Below are 20,420 nucleotides of genomic sequence, written 5' to 3' on the forward strand. Positions count from 1 at the left end.
AAGCCCCAAGTGGAGGAATAGGTGCCTGGTTTTCCCAGGACACACCCATCCCTCACATTCCTGCATTGTCCGTTCGTAGCAAGAAGGAGCCAGCGCCCATGAAAAGCAAGCCCCCGCCGGCGTACGAGTCGGAGGAGGAGGACAAGTGCAAGCCCATGTCCTATGAGGAGAAGCGGCAGCTCAGCCTGGACATCAACAAGCTCCCTGGTGAGAAGCTGGGCCGAGTGGTGCATATCATCCAGTCGCGGGAGCCCTCCCTCAAGAACTCCAACCCTGATGAGATCGAGATTGACTTCGAGACTCTGAAGCCGTCCACCCTGCGAGAACTGGAGCGCTATGTGACCTCTTGTTTGCGCAAGAAAAGGAAACCTCAAGGTGCTCTTGGGCTCCCGAGGGTGGGGAAGCAGGGTGTGTTCTAGCCATCCCAGCCGAGAGGGAGGAGGCTAGCCACAGTTCACTTTGCCTTCCACACGTGGCCCTCTCCCTTTGCAGGCTGTTTTTCCAATTATAAAAGCTGCGTCCTTAGCAAAGAAATCTCTGGGGGGTGGTGACATTGCCCTGGACCCTGGACTGTGGGTGCTGTTCTTGGCCTCCTGACTGGTACCGACCTGGGTCTCCACCTCCCCCTGCACCTCAGCAGCCCCTTCCCGGAGCAGCACTTCTCTTACTCTTGTCGCTGAGCCTCCCTCAACGCCAGCCACTTGCCCCCGCTGCCGCCTCTTTGCAGTAGGCATGGGGGTGGGGGAAGTCAGGAGAAAGGATGATGTAGGTCAGCATTGTCCTGCCTGCTGTCCCCTCCACAACGTTCTGCCAGGCAGCTCTTTCCTGTTAGAAATGCCTTGTCTTAGCTCACAGCTTTTGTTTTGAGGCCAGTAGGACTTAGGATCCACATCAGAATGTGATGCATAGCCTCTCTCAGCCTGGACTGCTTCCTGGGGTTCTCGGGCCCCTCCATGAGGTGCTGCCCAATGACGTTCTGCCCTCGGTCTACATGACGAGGTGCTGGGGACTCCTGGGACTCTTTTATGTCTTACTTTGTCTTTGCTGTCATGTCTCCTTTGGGTTGCCTTCACCTACTGCCTGAGAAGTAGCCGAGGGAGCCCCAGCAGTTGCTCATGTTAGGGAATCCCCTCCTGCCTTTTTTGGACTCTCTGAGGAACCCAGCACAAGGTATTCGCTGGGGTCGCTTTAAAATTCTGGTACTCAGAATTTTCTGGCTGATGTGCAGTAGGCTAGCAGGTTAGCACGGGGAGATACGGGACTGGTAGCAGCCCCCTCTGGCTCACAAGCCACCGACTGGCCCTTCTTGCAGGCTGTTGGGGTGTGTCTGTGGCCAGCGGCAGCCTCCTTGATCAGGGCCCTGCCTGACTCAGTCCCTGTTGCTTTATTACAGCTGAGAAAGTTGACGTGATTGCTGGCTCCTCCAAGATGAAGGGTTTCTCATCCTCGGAGTCAGAGAGCACCAGCGAGTCCAGCTCCTCTGACAGCGAAGACTCCGAAACAGGTTAGGTGTACTTCCTTCATGACTCGTCACATTCCTACCTGTGTCAGGCTTAGTCATGTGTTCGGGCTGCTAGAGACCAGAGATGGTGGTCCTAAGAACTTTCTGGGCCGCCATCGTGACCCTCTCCCTGGGGCAGTGGGTGACTCTGCACCCTGAGGAGGAGTTGCTGATGGTATTGACTGCACAGTCCTGGGGGGCTTGGGGGCTTGCTGGTGAGGACTTTGGGTATTGGGGCCCAGGTGGTGGCATTGATCTTAGTGTGACCTTGCTCAGTCTTAACGGTCTTCCCGATGTCTCAGTCGCATGCAGCATGGCTGTTTCAGGTGATGTGCTTTTGCAGGTGTGGCGCAGTCTGCTATGGCCTCTGCTGTCACCCGCGCTTAGGGCATTACCTTCCTCCCCAGAGGGTGCTCACAGCTGCACTGGCTGCTCCTGACTGTGCATGCACTGGGACCACCGTGTCTTGCAGCCTCTAACGGTTCCTCTCTCCATGTTTCATGGGCCTGCCGTGTGCCCCCTGGTGCCCTAGGAGAGCGCCACATCCCCCACCCCCCAAGCCTGAGCAGCAGCTTCGGTGTGGGGGGTGGGAGCAAGTAAGGGCAGGCAGAGATGCTGAGAGCTGCATGGTGGTAGGGAGAGGAGCTTTTCCTCTAGATGTGTACTTTCCTGATTATTCTCGGGGACCAGGCAGGTGCTCACACAGGCCCGGAGGAGAGGCTAGAGAAGAAACCTGGCGCCCAGCTTGTGTTGTGAGGTGGAGCTGGCCACGTGTGCCTGGGTGAGCGTGGTTGCCCCTGGGCAGTCTACTCCATCAGCTGAGCAGACAGTCTCCAGACCACTGGAGAGCCAGCTCTGAGGCCTTAGGCACGCCCCTCCAGGCAGGTTGTAGTATGAGTATCCACAGTGGGAAACATGTTTCAGCAACAAAGACCCCTGGTGTTTTCTTTCATAGATCTACCCCTCTCTGGCATTGTATTCTTACTGGAGATAAACAGTAAGCCCCACTTAATCAGTTCATGTAAATAACCTGGTCTGATCATGCCAAGGAAGTGTGAGGATTGCTCACTCTGCCTCCGTTTCGGGGAAGCAGAGGATGGGAGGGCTTCTGGGTCTTCTCATTCTTCCTTGTCACTTTTATGGTAGAGTACCAAACTTCCCTAGTGGGTTGGAGGGCTGCCTTGGGGTAGGCTAAGGGCTTCTCCAGGACTCCAAATTCTGTACACCACCTCATTTCCAGGGGGTTCAACTGAGACTCATTAAGCTGAATTCTGTATTTATTGAACTCTGTTGTATGCAGACAGCTGTGGGCAGTTTGCTGCCTCCTGTCTCCATCCTTTGTCCTTTTTTCCCTAACCAACCCCCCACATACCATGGTTTTTTAATCTGTCATCAACCAGCAGGGGGCGCCACAGCCCATGCCTGCCAGGGAGGGTTGGCCCCAAGCCAGGACCCACTGCCCTCAGTAGGATGAATGGCCATATTCTTGGGCCCAATTAGCATGCCGGGTGGCCACTGACTTCTCACTTTCAGTACCAGCCACGCCTTGGGTTTGCCATTGCCATGGGCTTTTGCACCTTCTCTGGTCCCTAGCAGGCTGCTCCTACTAGGGGTTTCATAGCGTTTTCTCCTAAGGGTCTGTGTGGCCAAAAGAAAACCCCAAAGTTTGGAATTGGCAGGGGACCTGAATGTTCAAATCAGTGTGGTTTGGCCCAGGGCAGACTTTTTGCCCCATGGTGGCACCCGACCATCAGGTCTTGATGGCAAGTCTGTGACTTTGGCCTTTGTTCCTGATCCCCAAGCTCTTCTTTGGGGTCATGTTAGCTTGAGGAGGGAATTCTCCCGGGCTCCTAAGTGCCCTGCACCCACCTCCTGCCTTGTGCTGTGGGATGGCTGTGACGGCATCTTCGGCAGCTCTGGACTGCTGAGATTATTTTTCCCTTTTTGTCCCCCCTTTGAAAGAAATGGAAAGATTGTGCAACAAGTAATCTGAGAGTCCTGGGAACAGCTGTCTGGGCGGGAAGGAGGGTGAGATTTACAGTCTCTGAGCCGCCAGCCTTTAGGCTTCCAGGCTCCAGTGATTCGGCCCGTGGCTTGCTCCGTTGCTTCCGGCTCATCCCTCTTTCCAGGCACCCTCCCCACCTTGTGTCTTGGGACACCCCCCCCCATTTGTTTTCAAGGTCCTGGCTTTTCCTTTTCCATCTGTGTGCCCTGGAGAGCTTTGGTGTAGGTCACCTGTGCTTATGCCCTGGGTCTCAGACACTGTCAGCCCCAAAGTGGGAGCTTGTACCTCTGCACCACTGAATGCAACCATCCCCCACCCTGTCCCACACAGGAAACCGCACTCACTTCTAGGGCAGCTCCTCCAGCAGCTGCTTGCACTAGGTCCCTGGAGCTAGGCAGCCCTGATTTCTGTGACCAGTTAGTGGGCATAGAGCAGGGTGGGGGGCACTGAAGGTATTTCCTTTGGTCTTTTGGGACTTAATTGTTTTGCCCTCCTCGTTCTTGTGTTTCCATTTGGACCAGAGCCGAAATTCCTGAAAGAGCCTATTTTTGTCACTTGTAGTAAGGGTCATTTCTGCTGACAGGGTCCAGAGACATGAATCACCAAAAGAAACCAAACAGGGGCATGAAATTGGGGCTTGATGGGGATGGGGGTTGCATAGACCCTTCCTGGCTTCTCTTCATAGATAAGGATGCCTGTAGGCTCCTCAGGGCATGGGCCTGGTCTGTGGGGCCAAGCTGTAGTTCAGGGAGGCGATGCTCCCACAGTTGGGGATTAGGGGATGGGGAGGTGGGTTGGACTTCTAGCTGTGTTCCTAGGCCACCACGTATCCTGTCCTTCCCGCCCGCATGCCCAGAAGCACGCTGTTGGCCAGTCCTGGCACGTCATCCGAGCCCAGCTATTGCTTGGGTTGTGGTCTTTTGTTGAGCTTCAGTTCTGGCTGATGACTGAGTCTGCTTCTTCACGGTTTGGTACTCAGATAGGATGGGGGATACAAATGCCACTTTTTCATGGCCATCCCAGGTGGGCTGTGGGCAGAGCCGTGGCCTCCCCTGCATCAGCCATGCTGGGATCGTGCCTGCCTGGCTCGTGGGGCCAAGAGGGATGTCCTTGGCCTCTTTGTCCAGCCTTCCGCTCCATCACATTGCTGATGATGGACTCTTTCCATGTGCCATCCACAGGTCTTCTGGGCAGGGTGGACACAGCTCATGTCCCTCTTAGGAGGACACCCTCCTACTCCAGCTACCTGGGCTCGGACAGGTTCGGGGAGGTATGGGCATTGCTCTTGGGTTTGGGCCTGGTCTTCTAGTTGCAGTGGGAGCACGCTCCAGCTATTTTAGTCTCCTTGTTTCCTTTTCCCAGGATTGGAGCGCGTGGGTGTTTCTTAATAGCTCTAGGGGAAAAAGGAATGCTTGATGTTTTGGAAAGATTTGAGCCGGAAAGTGCAGGCAGAGGCCATGGGGCGTTCTTCCCAGACAACCAGCCTCAGCTTCCGGCCCCTGGGGTCTTTGAGGGACTGGGTCCCAGTCCCATCTTGGGGCCTGCTACTGCCTGCTCCAAGGGCGTGACACTTACTCTTGGGAAAAGGGAGAGGTCCCGGTAGGAGTGGGGGTGGAGTGGAGATAGGAGGAGACCTGGAGGGTGGGACTAGAGCTGGTCTGCCGGTACTGTCAGGTGACCCCTCATACACCCACATGCAGGGGTCGCAGCTGGAGGGACTCTGGGAGCTTCGTGGGCAAGGGGTGAGCCTTGTGGAATGTGGAACAGTAGGCCGCTGGTGGGTGGGTTTTTCCCACGCACACACTTGAAGACCATGGGAGTGCAGTGTTGGTTGCATCCGTGGCTCTAATAGAGGCATCCGCTCTGCTGTGTGGGTGGGAACGGGCCCCATGCCCCTCCCCGGCCAAGGGGAGACACACTCGATGCCCTGGGAAAAGGAGGACAGCTTTGCTCCTCCGCCTGTCTTCATTTTATTTTTTCCCCCGGTGGTAATTCCCCAGTTATACACAGTGTGTATAATTGCTTACTCTTTTTATAATTTGAGTGTGCTGTTTTTGTTTTGGAAGGGTTGTTTTGGTGGTTTTTTGGGGTTTTTTTTGTGTAGTGGTGGTGGTTTCTTGGGGTTTGTAGGAATGCAGAAATGAGGCTGTTTGCTGGAGGTCCTGTACTCCAAAACCCCTTTCTGGGGGATTTTCATACCTCTGTCTAGGCCCTGAGGAAGGGCTGGCATCCCCTGCATGAGGTGGACAGTGTGCAGAAAAGCGGATCTAGTGGGGATAGGCTTAGAGTCAGGGGTGCCTGATGGGTGTGGCTCACCTGGCTAGTCTTCAGGAGTGATGGCAATTAGGGCAGGCAAGGGCACCTTTCACGTTGAAAGACCTTTAGGAAAGGAAATGCCAGCCTGCGCTCAGGGAGCTCATGGAACTTGTTACTGGAAGCAACTGTTCTGTATAGAAGCATAATCAGGGCCCTGGGTGGTTTTGGAGACATATGCTGAAACTGTGCCCATTGTAAAAGGAAGGTGGGTCTGTTGCCACCTGTGGCTGGCCAGGCAGGGGGCAGGGCTCCTAGGCTCTAGCGCTGTTCTCTCGTGCCCTGTCAGTGGGCAGGGCACAGGAGGCTGGCTCGGTCTGTGGTTCTTCTGTTCTTGTGACTTGAACGGTACATTCCACACCATTTCTCTCACACTGGTTTCTCTCTCCCTCTATGTAGGTCCTGCCTAATCATTGGACACGGACTCTTAATAAAACGGTCTTCAGTTCCAGATTCCTTCCCAGCAAGCTATAGCTTAAGTCCATTTTCTTCTGTGAAAGGGACAGGACTCCATCAAGTTATGGAATTCCTCAGAGCCCTGGGCCTGTCCCCCGGGGTGGATTAGTCATGTCCAGCAGTACACGCCTAGTCCCGCCTCCGGGAAGGCTGCCTGCTTGGCTGGCCACCCGGGCCTCCTGTGTAAAGACTGCCTGGCTGTCCTGCCCAGCCTCCCTGGTCGTCTGGGGCCTTCTGGGTGGGTGGCATCTCCCAGCGGATGATGACAATCCCCCCTGTACACACATACATGTGGTGCTGCTCCGTGTGCAAGGCCCCATCACAAGTATGTTTTCTCTCTTCATCCCTCCCTCTTTGTCTGAATCCTGACCACTTTTCTCCTGGACCTTAAAATGGCATTAGGAAGAATAATACTCTTAACATCTAGAGTTTTCCCCAGTGAGGAACAGGGGCCTTCGGGCAAGTGTGGTTGGGCCTGGAAGCTCACAGGGCTGTCCCTCAGCATGCCCTCTCTCTGGTGGCTTGTGAAGCTCCCATCAGCTGGGGGCTGTCACCAGCTACAGCTGACTCCCAGGCCCCTGGAGTCTTCCTTCTGTTTTCATTGTTCCCATTGTTGCCTCTTGGGCATTTTCCCAGCTTTTTGGCCTCTTTACCTAAAGTCACAGAGGGGAAAGTACCTCTTGGGCTGCCTCCCTGTCCCTCTCAAGTAATCGGAAGCAGGCTGCAGTGGTCAAGAGCCGCTTTCAGGAGGGTCCCTGCCGAGGGGCACTTGAGAAACAACTATACAGCCAGCTGACCTAGCCCTTGAGTCCATGATTCCTGTCCCCAGTGGGGTGGGGTGCTGGGCTAGTGGTCAAGAAAGGGCTCTCAAACCCAGAGCACTGGACCAGTCTGTAGTGAGGCCATCCAAGCCCTCGGGCCTGCTCCGTGCACATCTCTGAGGGGTGTTGCCAGTGCAAGCTCCCTCCCGTTCTTCAGTGCCCTAGAATAATGACAGCCTGAGGGGCTAGGGCAGGCCGGGGTGGCCGCATCATCCAAGCCCTCTGAGAGGCGCTGAATAGGATTTTTGCTCTAAAAATAAATAACGGCCCTTTTTTGGTCATGAATCCAGCATTTCAGCAGAAGACTGTCTGACGAAAAGTCCCGTAAGGAACAGCATCTGTGTTTCAGGGAGTGCTCCCCCCCCCCCTTTTTTAAAGTGTAGTTTGTGTGTGTTTCTTCAAGGCCTGTAGCAATTTCCTGGCATCTTGGAGCCTGCCTTCCGGAGCTGGAAGCAAGTTTGAGGACGTGTAGTTCACCATCAGCAGGCCCTCGGGCACTGGCCACCTCCAGTGCAGAAACCCTGGAACCCTTCTTCTGGGCTCTGTGTTCTAGATCCAGCCCCTCCAGAACCTCCAGGGCCCTGCAATGATGTTTGCAAGTTCCTCTGGCCACTTGATTTCCAGTCAAGCTCCATTTGCCAAACAGACTATTTTGAGCTGCCCTTTGGCCTGTGCCTGATGTGTTCCCAGTGCAGCTCGGCCTGGCTGGAGCCAGGGGGCTTCATGCCCGGAGATTCCCACAGGACAGTTGGGAAGCTGTTGGCATTGTCTTTCTGGGAAGATTCTGCTGTCTTGGAACAAATGGCAGCCTGGATTCCCACAGTGTCGGGCTGTGTGCTGCCCCACCCCTTCCCACACTCGTGCATACCAGCTATAGCCACAGGCCAGCTCTCCTGCAGGGTCTTTGCGCCCTTTCTGTCTGTGGATCCTGGCCTCCTTGCCCGTGGGGCTTCCATCTGTCAGAGAACTTGATCTGTAGACTTGAGCCGGCACCTGTGCCCAGTGCCCCAGTAATAGAGCAGAGAGAGCAGTACCCATTCCTTATTGGCAGCCTCCTGTGTGCGGGCAGGGGGACATGCCCACTGGGCCTTGACACACCAGCCAGCCTGCAGGGGCCTGAGGAGTTGCTGTAGGAGGGGTGGGTGGCCTGTGCCTCTGCTCTGCCCTGCCCTTACTCTCTCAATCCTGTCTCCTTCCCTTGAGTGGGGGTGGGGGAGGGGGCGGGAGGAATCAGTGTTTTAATCAGATTTTACAAAAAAACGTTTTAATTCTTTGTACAATTATCATCCTATGTAAAGATTAAATTTGTGTTGAGTTCAAGATTTTCATGGAATAAAGATCACACAGTACTTGAGGCCATCTTCATGTAACCCTTTCCAGAGAGTTTTGTGTGGGGTGTCTTGGGGCTGGTGTGTTGTGAAGCTGTGCACTTGCTGTCTTGTCTTCCTACCAGTAACTCCCGACAGGAGGCTCGGGCCATGTGAGCCAGATGCAGCTGTCCCAAACAGGCTCCAGCGCCCCTTGGTCCCCACTGCCGGCCGCTGTAGGGTCCTCTGGTCCTAGAGGTCTGTTATACACCTCCCACTGGTTCTCCCAGCCTGTGCCTGCCCCCTAACCAGCACTTCCTCATGGAGACCTGGATCTGGGACACTTTCCAAGGCAGCCACTCTCTGGAGCTGCTGGGACCCTGCTGCATTTTGTCCCGATGAGTGTTCATGTGGGCCTCTCTGTTCCCCCGCTGCGGGGAGATAGTGAAGGCTCAGAGCCACCATCCCTCCTTTATGGTGGATAAAACAGTGCTTTCCCTGGGGCCATGAGCGGACAGGCCACCCCAACACAGTGTCTTCTCCTGGCCAGACTTTACCCATTGGCCCCTTTCTTACTCCAGTTTCCAATCACCCAGTCTCCCAAAGGCCTGTCCAGTGTGTGAGCAGCTGTTCCAGCCTGCCTCGAGCTTCAGTGTATGTTACTGGAATCTGCCGGGAGAGGTACCCATCCTGGAGGGACCCTCGGCCCCTTCCTCTTGCTCCGGTCAGCTCAGTGGCCTCTGTGCTTTCCCCCAGCGCATACAGGGTCCTTTTGGTCCTGGGCTTCCCACCTCTCTAGTTCAGTATGCCTCCTTCACCCCCGAGCTGCCAGCCCCATGGCCCTAATCCTGCAAGTCACTCAAACTGTCCCCTTTTATATGTCCCACCCACAAGAGTGTTCCTCTCACCTGGTTTCCTGCTGTGACCGAAAGTGCCATGAACCCTGTATCCTGGCATCTCCAGTGCCCAGGTTTGAGGCTGGGCATATGGTTCGCGTGTCCCAGACGTCCTCAGTTGCTGCCATTTGTATGAGGACGTGTGTCTGTAGCTTCTGAGGTCTGTGTCACACTGTCTTGTCTCTTGCATGGAGTGGTGAGCTCTCGCAGGGCACGAGGTCCCTTCTCATCCCTTTTGGTAGCACACTGTACACTGTGGCTCTGCACCTCACAGAAGCTTAGCCCGGCCCTCAGTGAAGCAGCTGCAAGTGGAGGTAGCAAAACGTGTCCTCCCAAGCAAGAGCTGGCGCCCTGGCAAGGAGCTTAGGGAATGCCAGGCAAAGCCATGCGGTGTCTCTTGGTGACAGGAATTCGGAAGGCACCTTGGGTCGCACCTCCCACCTGGCTGGTCACTTCATCATTTCCTAGCCCACGAGTACTACTGGCTGGTTCTCCTCTCCCTCTCTGGGGTTTGCACACCAGCTGGTATTGGTGAGGGGCAAACACCTGGCAAGAGATGGTTAGCACAGATCTGTGGAGCAGGTGCCGAGGTGGGCTTGTGCTGGCTCCTGCACATTCTCTGCAGGGCAGGCCCACCCTGGATGCGTCCACGCGATGGCAGCAACCAACCATCAGCCCCTGAGGGACCAGGGCACACACGGCAGGGAGGGTCCCTGCAGCAGCTGTGTCCCAACACGGGGACTTATCAGAGGCTGGTCTCCCACAAGGACGGGCGTACTGGTTGGTGGCCTCCTTTTGCTGCCAGTGGTGTGGTAGTGAGCACCTTCCATATTTCCTGCGAGACCAGCCTGTTTCCTTCCGTTCCACTCTCCCCACAGTGCTCGCTCTGCGGCCAGGCCTCTTGGCATGGGTCAGTCCCACTGCACGCTCTCACCCCGGGTTGTGCATCTTGGCTTTCCCTGGGAGGATGGGAAGGAGCCCGCATAGAGGGCAGTGCAGTTGGAGGCTACCATGCTGTTATTCTGTAGCTGTGTGACGGGGGCAAGTGCCTTCATTTCTCTTTGAGTCTCACTTGGCTAATCCATCAAATGGATGTGATGATTTCTAATGTCAAGATTGTTGCACAGCAAAGCGGGCTGGGGTGCAGACACTTGGGTCACCATAGTGGTGTCTGACCAGCAAGTAGGGGGAGACGCTGGGCAAGGAGGGGTCTGTAGCTCAGCTCCCAGTGTACCCGGGTGTCGTCCTTGCACGGAACCAGCTGGTGGTCTGGAAATTGGCAGGGGTTTTTTTATCATGTCCCCCACTGGGAAAAGTGGCAGGCAAATGTGTAGGTGACACCCTACATGTTTTCCCTTTTCCTGAGGCTGGCTCCCATCCCAGACAACCCAGCTACCCGCCCAGTCACCATCACCGACCCTTCTCCTGAACTTACCCTCTGTTTTCTCCTTGCTCTGCCTCCGAGGCCAGCTTACAGTCCTCTCCCCCACAGCCTCACCACCTTCTCTTTCCCTCTGCAGAGATGGCTCCGAAGTCAAAAAAGAAGGGGCACCCCGGGAGGGAGCAGAAGAAGGTACGTGGTCTCAGGGGTGTCCTCCAGCAGGTGAGCAGTGGCCACCTGCCCTCGTGGGCCCTGAGGGTACCCAGGTGTGTGCCGCCTGCCTGACACCAGCCTGTCTATCTGCAGCACCATCACCACCACCATCAGCAGATGCAGCAGGCCCCGGCCCCTGTGCCCCAGCAGCCCCCGCCGCCGCCCCAGCAGCCCCCGCCGCCTCCACCTCCACAGCAGCAGCAGCAGCAGCCCCCGCCCCCGCCGCCCCCACCTTCCATGCCGCCGCAGGCAGCCCCCACGATGAAGTCCTCGCCTCCGCCCTTCATCGCCGCCCAGGTGCCCGTCCTGGAGCCCCAGCTCCCAGGCAGCGTCTTCGACCCCATCGGCCACTTCACCCAGCCCATCCTGCACCTGCCGCAGCCCGAGCTGCCCCCCCACCTGCCCCAGCCGCCCGAGCACAGCACTCCACCTCATCTCAACCAGCACTCGGTGGTCTCTCCTCCAGGTGAGCTGCAGCCACACCTGCTGAGGGGTGGGGACGCCCCTTCCGTCCTGCTCTTTCCCTGTGATTAGGCTCTCTGGGCAACCTGTGGAGCCCCCACCTCGGCCGTAGTTGTCTTGCCTCCCAAGGGGAGGTTCAGTGGCTTCCCTGAGCTGTTAAGGACACTGTGAACCACCGAGGCACAGGCTTTGCTATTTAGTGTCTCGATACTGAAGGTATTGACTCGTTTTTTCTGGGCCAAGCATTGTGTGATATGGAAAAAAAGATGGGTGCGCCCCCTTCCCGCCAGCACCCCAGCTCCATGTTGAGGATGGAGATGCTGGGAAACACACACACACACACCCTCACACACCCCCCCCCGGGGGGATTCAGGGAAGGCCTACACGGAGACCTGAAGGGCAGGTGTGAAAATAGGGAGCAGCTGAAAGAAGGGAGGAAGGTTGGGTGCAGAGCGCAGGGCAGAATGGCAGCAATCGGGAGCCCAATCCTATCGACTTCTCTGGAAACCGTTCTTATTCTGGAATTTGTGAGAAGCAGAAGAGGGCCGAGTGCGATGACTAGTTGGAGGGAAACCAGCAGGAGGTCATGATGGAGCAGGAATGCTGGGCTGGGGTCACGGGGTGCAGAAGCTGTGAGCCTCACCGCCACGCCATCCTGTCCTTCCAGCTTTGCACAACGCGCTGCCCCAGCAGCCGTCGCGGCCCAGCAACCGAGCCGCCGCCCTACCCCCCAAGCCTGCCCGGCCTCCGGCCGTGTCGCCTGCCCTGGCCCAGCCACCCCTTCTCCCACAGCCCCCCATGGCTCAGCCCCCCCAAGTGCTATTGCAGGAGGACGAAGAGCCACCCGCCCCACCCCTCACCTCCATGCAGATGCAGCTCTACCTGCAGCAGCTGCAGAAGGTGCAGCCCCCCACACCACTACTTCCTTCCGTGAAGGTGCAGTCCCAGCCCCCACCCCCTTTGCCCCCCCCACCTCACCCCTCAGTGCAGCAGCAGCTACAGCAGCAGCCACCGCCACCACCCCCCCAGCCACAGCCTCCGCCCCAGCAGCAGCACCAGCCCCCCCCACGGCCCGTGCACATGCAGCCCATGCAGTTCCCTACCCACATCCAGCAGCCCCCCCCACCCCCGGGCCAGCAGCCCCCACATCCGCCCCCGGGCCAGCAGCAGCCGCCGCCACAGCCCGCCAAGCCTCAGCAGGTCATCCAGCATCACCCTTCTCCCCGGCACCACAAGTCGGACCCCTATTCAACTGGTAAGTTGGCTTTTGCCCCCTGGGCTCTGGGGAGGCTGAGGTGGATTCAGAGCCCCACCTTAAAGGCTCTGGGTTAGTTGCAGAGGTTGCTGAAGGGGGTGTCGGTGCTTCACATAGCATTGTTACTGGCGTTTGTCTTGACTTGTAGCTTCATGACTGGGAACAAGGTCCCTACTCGTCCTTCTCTTGGAACTCACAGGAGCATTACGTACATCATGATCCTAGGTGGGGAAGTCAGGGCACACTTCCTGGAGGAGGTGAACAGAGGGTGAGCCAGAGCTAATTTAACAAACAGGGTGGGGAGTGACGTCCAGGCAGAGCTGGGGCAGGCCTGGGCAGCAGGGGGTTGTTTGGGAACTTGTAGGAGCAGGTGCTCTGCTCTTATCGAGGCTTACCTGGTGGGAGTCAGGACCTCATGGGAGAGAATTGGGCTAAAGCTGAAAGGTAGCTTGGGTTGTAATCGGCAGCCATTTTCCATTCCCTGCCTCCACACTGATCCAGGCTGTCCTTTTTCTGTGTTAATCAGGCCATGCCCGCTTGCCTTTCCTGGCTCTTATTTTCTAAGTGTCTGTGACCAAACTGTCCCAGCCTCAGCAAGGGAATTGTTCCAGTCAGTGCCTCATGGTGTGTGACACGTGAGGGTCAGGGTTGAGGCTCCTGGACTTGGCAGTTCAGACCATGTAGCCTGGCTAGGGAGTGCAGGTGCCGCCTGCAAATTGAACAACAAGGCTGTTGATCTTAGGCTGTGACTGCTCTGAAACCTAGCAAAAGCTGCCAGGTGCCAAGTGGATTATTGGACGCTCCGAGCCAAGAACAGCTGGCTGTCCTCCCTGGGAAAGGCTGGTGCTGGTCCTGGTCCCAGCACCTGTGCAGCTGTGCCTGTTTCCACCCTTAAGGAAGGCCAGGCTTCCCTGGTGGGGGCAGTGATGAGCAGATGAGATGCCTTCAGTAGAGCTAGTTCTCTCGATGGGGCAAGTTCCCTCTGAGGACCTATGCTGTGAGTCTCCAGGCCCACCTACCCTGAGCTCCTATGGCCTGCGGTAGCTTAGGGTGGGTCACAAGGAGCCATTGTGGCTTAGAGCGCAGCTGGGGACTTTGGGCCAAAGGCCAAGTTGGGAGTCCCAGGGAGGTACATCCCTGGGCACCTGGCCAGCTCGCAGGCACCACCCCGAGCCACTGGGCTTCCCTCTAGCTGCTGTTGGATGAAGCCACTGGTAGGCGGGTGATAACCTACCAATCATAGATGCAAGCATCTGCCTACCGTCACCCAGTCAGGCCTCAGCAGGTACTGCTGAGGGAGCCAGCCCAGATCAGACAGTGTCACCACCATGTGCCTGCAGATCCTGAGGCCTGGACTGGGGCCCCAAACACCAAGGCTGGAGAAACCAGCCACATGGGGCTGGGGACCAGGCTGCAGGTGTGTGCTGGTCTTCACTGCCATGTTGTCTTTGAGCAGCTGTTCTGCCTTTTTTGGGGGTTAGAAGCAAGTTCTGGCTTTAGAGAGATGGGCAGGGAGGGCCCACCATACCTGAGGCATTGTGGTCTGTGCCAGGCCCGGGGTGTCTGGGGAAGGGCCAAGAATGTTGCTGTCTCTGCTGGCAGATAGCAGCTGACATCTGCCTGCAGAAGGTCAGTGGGAGGGCCTGCATGCAGAGCTTGGGTTAGTTTGTTCAGTGTGAGGCACATGGCAGGACTAGGAGCGAGGTGGCTTTGTTTTGTGGACGAGTGTGGCTTGTCCCATGCCGGAGCTGGCCAAGACATGTCAGGTATTGAAGCAAGAGGGTGTTTCCATGCTAGAGTAGGTAGAAGAGTCAAAGGCAGGACTTAGCGACTGTGACCTAGGGCTGTTTTCTCACCAGTGAAGCTGAGGTGTCAGACCTAAGTGCTTTGATGGCGCTTTCCAGGCTCCTGCTTTGTGCCAGGTTAACTTGGACCTTGTGGCTGCCTGGATCTCCACTCTCCCACCCACCCCACCTATGGTTTGAGGAAGGTGGGTGGGCTGGCCCAATTCCTGTAAGAACCACAGGCGGAGGACCTGATCTACCAGCTCTCCTGTGGTGCGGGCCAGTTCCAGGCATCCCTCTTAGGAACAGCTTGCAGGCTGAGTTGTGTGGGGAAGGTCTCTTGGGGATCCAGTCCAAGGTCCAAAGCATTTGTCCATGCAGGCAGGTTCAGCCATATACACGGACAGTTGGGAGCCCAGGCTGTCTTTGTAAGGTTACTGCTATCCTTTTTTTTTTTTTAAAGATTTTATTTATTTGTCAGAGAGAACATGTGTGCACAACGGGGAGCGGCAGGGAGAGGGAGAAGCAGGCTTCCTGCTGAGCAGGGAGCCTGATTTGGGGCTCCATCCCAGAACTGTGGGATCATGACCATAGTCAAAGACAGACACTTAACTGACTGAGCCACCCAGGTGTCCTATTGATGTCTTTTGTATTTAACCCAGGCTATGCATGGAGCCATCTGGAGAACTTTTAAAAAGTACTCAGGCCCAGACCTGTCACCTTACCTGTGACCAACTACATCAGGATCTGTACTTCTCAGAGATTCCTGATGATTCTGACACACAGGGGCATCAGGCACCAGGACTGAGCTCATGGCTCCACAGAACCCTGCTGTACACTGAGCTAGAGTCCTGATGTGCTTGGGGCTCCAGGCAGTGTGGGTCTCCCCCAGGTTAGGGAGGCACCTGGCTGTGGCCAGGCCAGTGGCTTCGACATGAGTTCTGCTGACATGCTTCTTATCCCCTCTCCTAGGTCACCTCCGTGAAGCCCCCTCCCCGCTTATGATACATTCCCCCCAGATGCCACCGTTCCAGAGCCTAACCCACCAGTCGCCACCCCAGCAAAACGTTCAGCCTAAGAAGCAGGTAAAGGGCAGGGCTGGGCCACAGCCCCAGGGGCCAGGTGCGGGCCAGTGCCAAAGGCACCCACCTGCCTCAATGGCCACTGTGCCTGTGTCTTCCCAGGAGCTGCGTGCAGCCTCTGTGGTCCAGCCCCAGCCCCTGGTCGTGGTAAAGGAGGAGAAGATCCACTCACCCATCATTCGCAGCGAGCCTTTCAGTCCCTCACTGCGGCCAGAGCCCCCTAAACACCCAGAGAGCATCAAGGCACCCGTTCACCTGCCCCAACGTGAGTGCCCTCTACCCCCGACCCGTACTGGATGGAAGCCTTCTGTGGTCTGGTTGACTCTGCCCTGCTGGGCCTGGGGACTGGGGGGAAAGGGCCCCGGCCCTGGCCTACAAGCTCTTTGTGTTCCAGGGCCTGAGATGAAGCCTGTGGATGTCGGGAGGCCTGTGATCCGGCCCCCTGAGCAGAATGCGCCCCCACCAGGGACCTCTGACAAGGACAAACAGAAACAGGAGCCGAAGACGCCAGTTGCACCCAAAAAGGTAGGAACAGTGAGTCCACAAGTGTTCCCATTACCAGGGAGGCACCTTGAGGGCGGGCGATGGTCCCCCAGGCTTTGGGCCTCTTGGGAGGAGTCCAGGTGCTGCAGGACCCTTCACCCACCCTGTGGTTTCTCTGGCAGGACTTGAAAATCAAGAACATGGGTTCTTGGGCTAGCTTGGTGCAGAAGCATCCCACCACCCCGTCCTCTACCGCCAAGTCCTCGAGTGACAGCTTCGAGCAGTTCCGCCGTGCTGCCAGGGAGAAGGAGGAGCGCGAGAAGGCCTTGAAGGCGCAGGCTGAGCACGCAGAGAAGGAGAAGGAGCGGCTTCGGCAGGAGCGCATGAGGTGGGCTGGGGTCGCAGGCAGCCTAGGGCCTCTGGGGCTGGCGCTGCCCCTGTGCTGACCCGCAGCTCTGCTCTGCTCTGCTCAGGAGCCGAGAGGATGAGGATGCGCTGGAGCAGGCCCGGCGAGCCCATGAGGAGGCCCGCCGGCGCCAGGAGCAGCAGCAGCAGCAACGGCAGGAGCAGCAGCAGCAGCAGCAGCAGCAGGCCGCCGCCGTGGCCGCCGCCGCAGCCCCCCAGGCCCAGAGCTCCCAGCCCCAGTCCATGCTGGACCAACAAAGGGAGTTGGCCCGAAAGCGGGAGCAGGAGCGAAGGCGCCGGGAAGCTGTGAGTAGGGGACCTCTGGGTAGGAGTCCACCCTTGGAGGGGCTTGGGAAGGGGACCGGGAACGTTGGGGTGAAGGCAGTTACTCTCTGACATGTGGGGTGAGAAGGGAGCTCACGGGGTGGGTGCTCAGGACAGAGCTCCTGCTTGGTCACTCAGTGCTGCTGGCCTCGGGGTCTCACGGGTGGCTCAGGCTCAGGCCCAGGGTCGGGAGGTTTCTGGGTGTGGGCCCTGAGGGCCTGGTCACTACTGGAGGTCGGGGGGCGGCGTTGGAAGGTGAAGTAAGGGTAGGGCACCTCGTCTCACTTCCTCCCTCCTCTCCCCTCCAGATGGCAGCTACCATTGACATGAATTTCCAGAGTGATCTATTGTCAATATTTGAAGAAAATCTTTTCTGAGAGCACCTAGGTGACTTCTGACTTTGATTTTCTGACAAAACGTTGACTCTCCATAGTGTTAGGGGCGGCAGTGGAGGCGGTAGCAGTGGCAAGGGGGTGTCTCCGGGCCTGGCCCTCCTGCATGCTATGCCCGGGGCAGGGCCTGACGGGCAGCTGAGGATCGCAGAGCCTGTCTGCCTTACAGCCAGCCGGACGTCCCGCCACCCACCACCCCCTCACAGGACGTCAGCTCAGAGCACGCCTCTCCACAAGCAAGTGCCGGCCAGACCCCAGCTGCGCGTCCCCGCGTGCCGGGCAGAGGTCCTGCTCTCCGCCAAATGTCTACACAGTATACACAGGACATTGTTGCTGCCGCCGCCGTGACTGGTTTTCTGTCCCCAAGAACGTGACTTCGTGACGTCCTGCCCACCAGGAGTCCTTCCCCCACACCCCAGCCACCACCGCCCGCTCCCAGGAGGCCAGGGCAGGCCCGAGTGAGCTGGAGGCGGGTGAGGGCGCCGGCCCACCCCTTTGCTGGCACTGACTTTGCCTTGAACAGACCCCATCCCTCCCCTCCCCCCACAAGCCTTTAATCGAGAGCCGCTCTCTGTAAGTGTTCGCTTGTGCAAAAGGGAATAGTGCCGTGGAGGTGTGTGTGTGTCCATGGCAATTTGGAGCGAGGTGACTGTCACACGCGCGTGTGTGGGCCGGCCTCGTCCAGTGAGTGAGGCCACCAACCAAAGTCCGTTCCTTCCCACCTGTGTTTCTGGGTTTTGTTTGTTTTTGTTTTTGTTTTTTTTTTCTATATATATATTTTTTGTTGGATTCTATTTTATTTTTAATTCTCTCTTCTCCTCCAGACACAATGGCACTGCTTATCTCTGAAATGGTGTGATCGTCTCCTCATTGAGCGGCGGCTGCCACCGCGCTGTGGGTAGTGTGTGACCGTGGCTGTACTGTGTAGTGAACATAGTTGGCATATCTTTGTTTGAAGTTTGTTGGTGACTCCACCAAACTGGTGTAAAAAACTCAAAAAAAAAAAAAAAACCCACAAAAAACAAAACAAAACACACAAAACACAAAAAAAACCTGCCTATATTTTACTCAGTTTCAAACTTTATTAGTCTATTTTTAATTATAAAGCCATGTTTTCTTTTCCCTCCCCTCCCCCCCATTTGTTTTTAATGTCAAATCTGTTCGAGTTGTTTTTTTTTTTTTTTACCAGGAAAGTAAGGGCCAGGGGACAAGGCAGGCACCGGGGGCTGGGGGGCCACAGAGCCCCGAGTTAGAGGCTCCCCACCCAGCCTGACTAGCCAGCTGCCCCTTCCCCCACTTTTTTTTTTTTTTTTTAATTTTATAATTGGAGCCCTTGGTGAGGTTACGTGTGCCATGAGAACCCACTCTACACCACGACGCTGGTGCCTCAGTGTTGGCCAAACTCTGGAGTCACTGACTGGTTTGACTTTAATACGGTGAATATGCATTTGGTCTGTACTGATCATGGAATAAACACATCTCTCTTTTTTAATGCTGGCGTCTTCCTGACATTTCTTTGTGAACCACCTGTTGCCTAGGCTAGGCCCAGGGGCCCCCGAAATCTCCAGCCACGTTTGTACAAGAACTACCATAGGGCCAACTAGCCCATCTCCTGTGACCAAGCTGAAGCTGTGACAGGGAGCCCAGGTACCCGTTCTTCCTGTGGACCCTGGCCTTCTAGGTGGGTAACATGCTGCAGCAGAACCTGGCCAAACTCCAGACAGTATTCTTACCCCTTGCCCTCCTGCATCCTGGTCCCCCAATCACCAGAGGACTTGGGCCGCTTCTCCCACCTCACCTGCCTCTACCTTAACTACTCCTTTCATTTAAGCTCAGGGTTAACCAGGTGTTCTTAGATAAGTGTATACTGCCCGCCCCCCCAACCAGGATCCTTTCCTCCCACGCATGTAGACACGCACGCACACATTCCCACCCAAGAGAGCCTGCCGTGTGGCTGCTGCTGTGCCCACCAGCATGCCACAAGGCAAGAGCAGCCCTTAAGAGTGGCCCCTAGGATGTAAGATGAAAGTCTGTCATTTATGTGTGCAGAAACACAAACTGAAACATTTCTAGCACTGTTTATTAACCCCTATCCCCCTTTATCAACCAGAAAAGCCCTAGTATCTTATGTTTGGGATCTGCAAAACCTGGCAAGGGTGTGGTTCAGGCATCCAGCCAGAGGCCCCCAGTTGCCTCCCTGCCCCCACCTCCCAGCAGGCACTTCCTTGTGTGCCCCTGTGCTGGTTCAAGTGGGACTTAGATTTTTGGTTCTTTGGGGTTTCTTCCTCTCTTCCCGCCCCCTCATTTCTGTTCTGTGTTTTATTGGTTAACTTCCCCAGGCCAGGTCCGACTGTTTAGCTGGAGAAATGGTTTTGTCTGCACCTTCCTCCTAAAGATCTAACTCTGCCATGGCCCTCTCCACACCTTCCTGATGATGGGTGTTTCTCTAACTGGGTTGTATTTTAGAACTTGGGTCTACTATTTAATTTCTCTGGCCATTCCCCACTCCCTCCCACAGTACAAGAAATCTTAGTCCTATACAAGAGTAAGAGGTGTGTACAAGCCCCCACTGTACTGTATGCACGGATCGCTTGGCCAATAATTATGTCAGTGAATCTGAGACTTGTATTAAACACTTTAGACATTTGTAGAAGGGAATTCGTAGACTTTTCACTTATATACTAAAGGTTTTTTTTTTTTTTTTGTGCAGTTCTCATTGCAAAAATAAACATTTGTACTGAATATAAAATTACCATCCTGTGACTACCGCTGTCTTTTTGTTTGAGGGTAGAACTGGGGGTAGGGGGGTGGTGTCAGTTTTGTGTAGCAGAGCAAGAAGGACGATCCCCAGACACTCACTAGCCGTCCAGCCAGATTAGAGGACTTGGGAGGGATTCCGGGATCATCCAGTGGTTGGAAAATTGATTTGATGGAAAGTGTAAAAGAAACCAAAGCTATGATACAGGCTAATCGTGCAAGAAAAGAAAGGTACAAAGTACAGGGAGAATAAATCTTTGTACAATACTGGCTGTGTAATCATAGCCGTCTACCTGAGGCTGAGATACATTGTTTACTGAGGTGGAACCACATAAACCACCATTCCCCTTTATGTAGGAACCCACAGACTTAATTATGGTCCCAGGACAGTGTAATGTTTAGCAGCCAGAACAATACAAAGGTAAGGTTAGAAGTGGGAGGTGACAGAAACAATGAGTAGAGTGCTGAAAATTAAAGGAAACCAACAGGAAGACTAAAAACGGGTAAGGCCTGTCCGGTGGTGATGACGGAGTCGATGCAATGCTTAATGCCCCAAATTGGTCATCAAGAAATAGCCACACAA

General features: G+C 55.9%; 1 protein-coding gene across 7 annotated transcripts in view; it reads left to right on the forward strand.

Moving 5' to 3' along the window:
• Positions 1–18,572, forward strand: part of BRD4 (bromodomain containing 4) — a 93,256-nt gene extending 74,684 nt beyond the window's left edge. For 4 of the 7 annotated variants that reach the window (XM_045082570.1, XM_045082564.1, XM_013060508.2 and 1 more), the window contains 10 exons: positions 80–375; positions 1,394–1,504; positions 10,820–10,872; positions 10,987–11,359; positions 12,023–12,610; positions 15,367–15,741; positions 15,871–16,001; positions 16,142–16,347; positions 16,433–16,670; positions 16,997–18,572. In XM_045082570.1, the coding sequence (XP_044938505.1) occupies positions 80–375; positions 1,394–1,504; positions 10,820–10,872; positions 10,987–11,359; positions 12,023–12,610; positions 15,367–15,741; positions 15,871–16,001; positions 16,142–16,347; positions 16,433–16,670; positions 16,997–17,065 (2,440 nt within the window). In that variant the 3' untranslated portion in view covers positions 17,066–18,572. Of the gene's footprint in view, positions 1–79; positions 376–1,393; positions 1,505–6,218; positions 8,462–10,819; positions 10,903–10,986; positions 11,360–12,022; positions 12,611–15,366; positions 15,742–15,870; positions 16,002–16,141; positions 16,348–16,432; positions 16,671–16,996 lie in introns of those variants that run through there. The other 3 variants (XM_045082576.1, XM_045082581.1, XM_045082603.1) reach the window with 3 other exon arrangements.
• The last annotated feature ends 1,848 nt before the right edge of the window (positions 18,573–20,420 follow it).

This window comes from Mustela putorius, unplaced genomic scaffold (assembly GCF_011764305.1).
Source record: "Mustela putorius furo isolate JIRA1106 unplaced genomic scaffold, ASM1176430v1.1 tig00000095_pilon_pilon_pilon, whole genome shotgun sequence".
Lineage (NCBI taxonomy): Eukaryota > Metazoa > Chordata > Mammalia > Carnivora > Mustelidae > Mustela > Mustela putorius.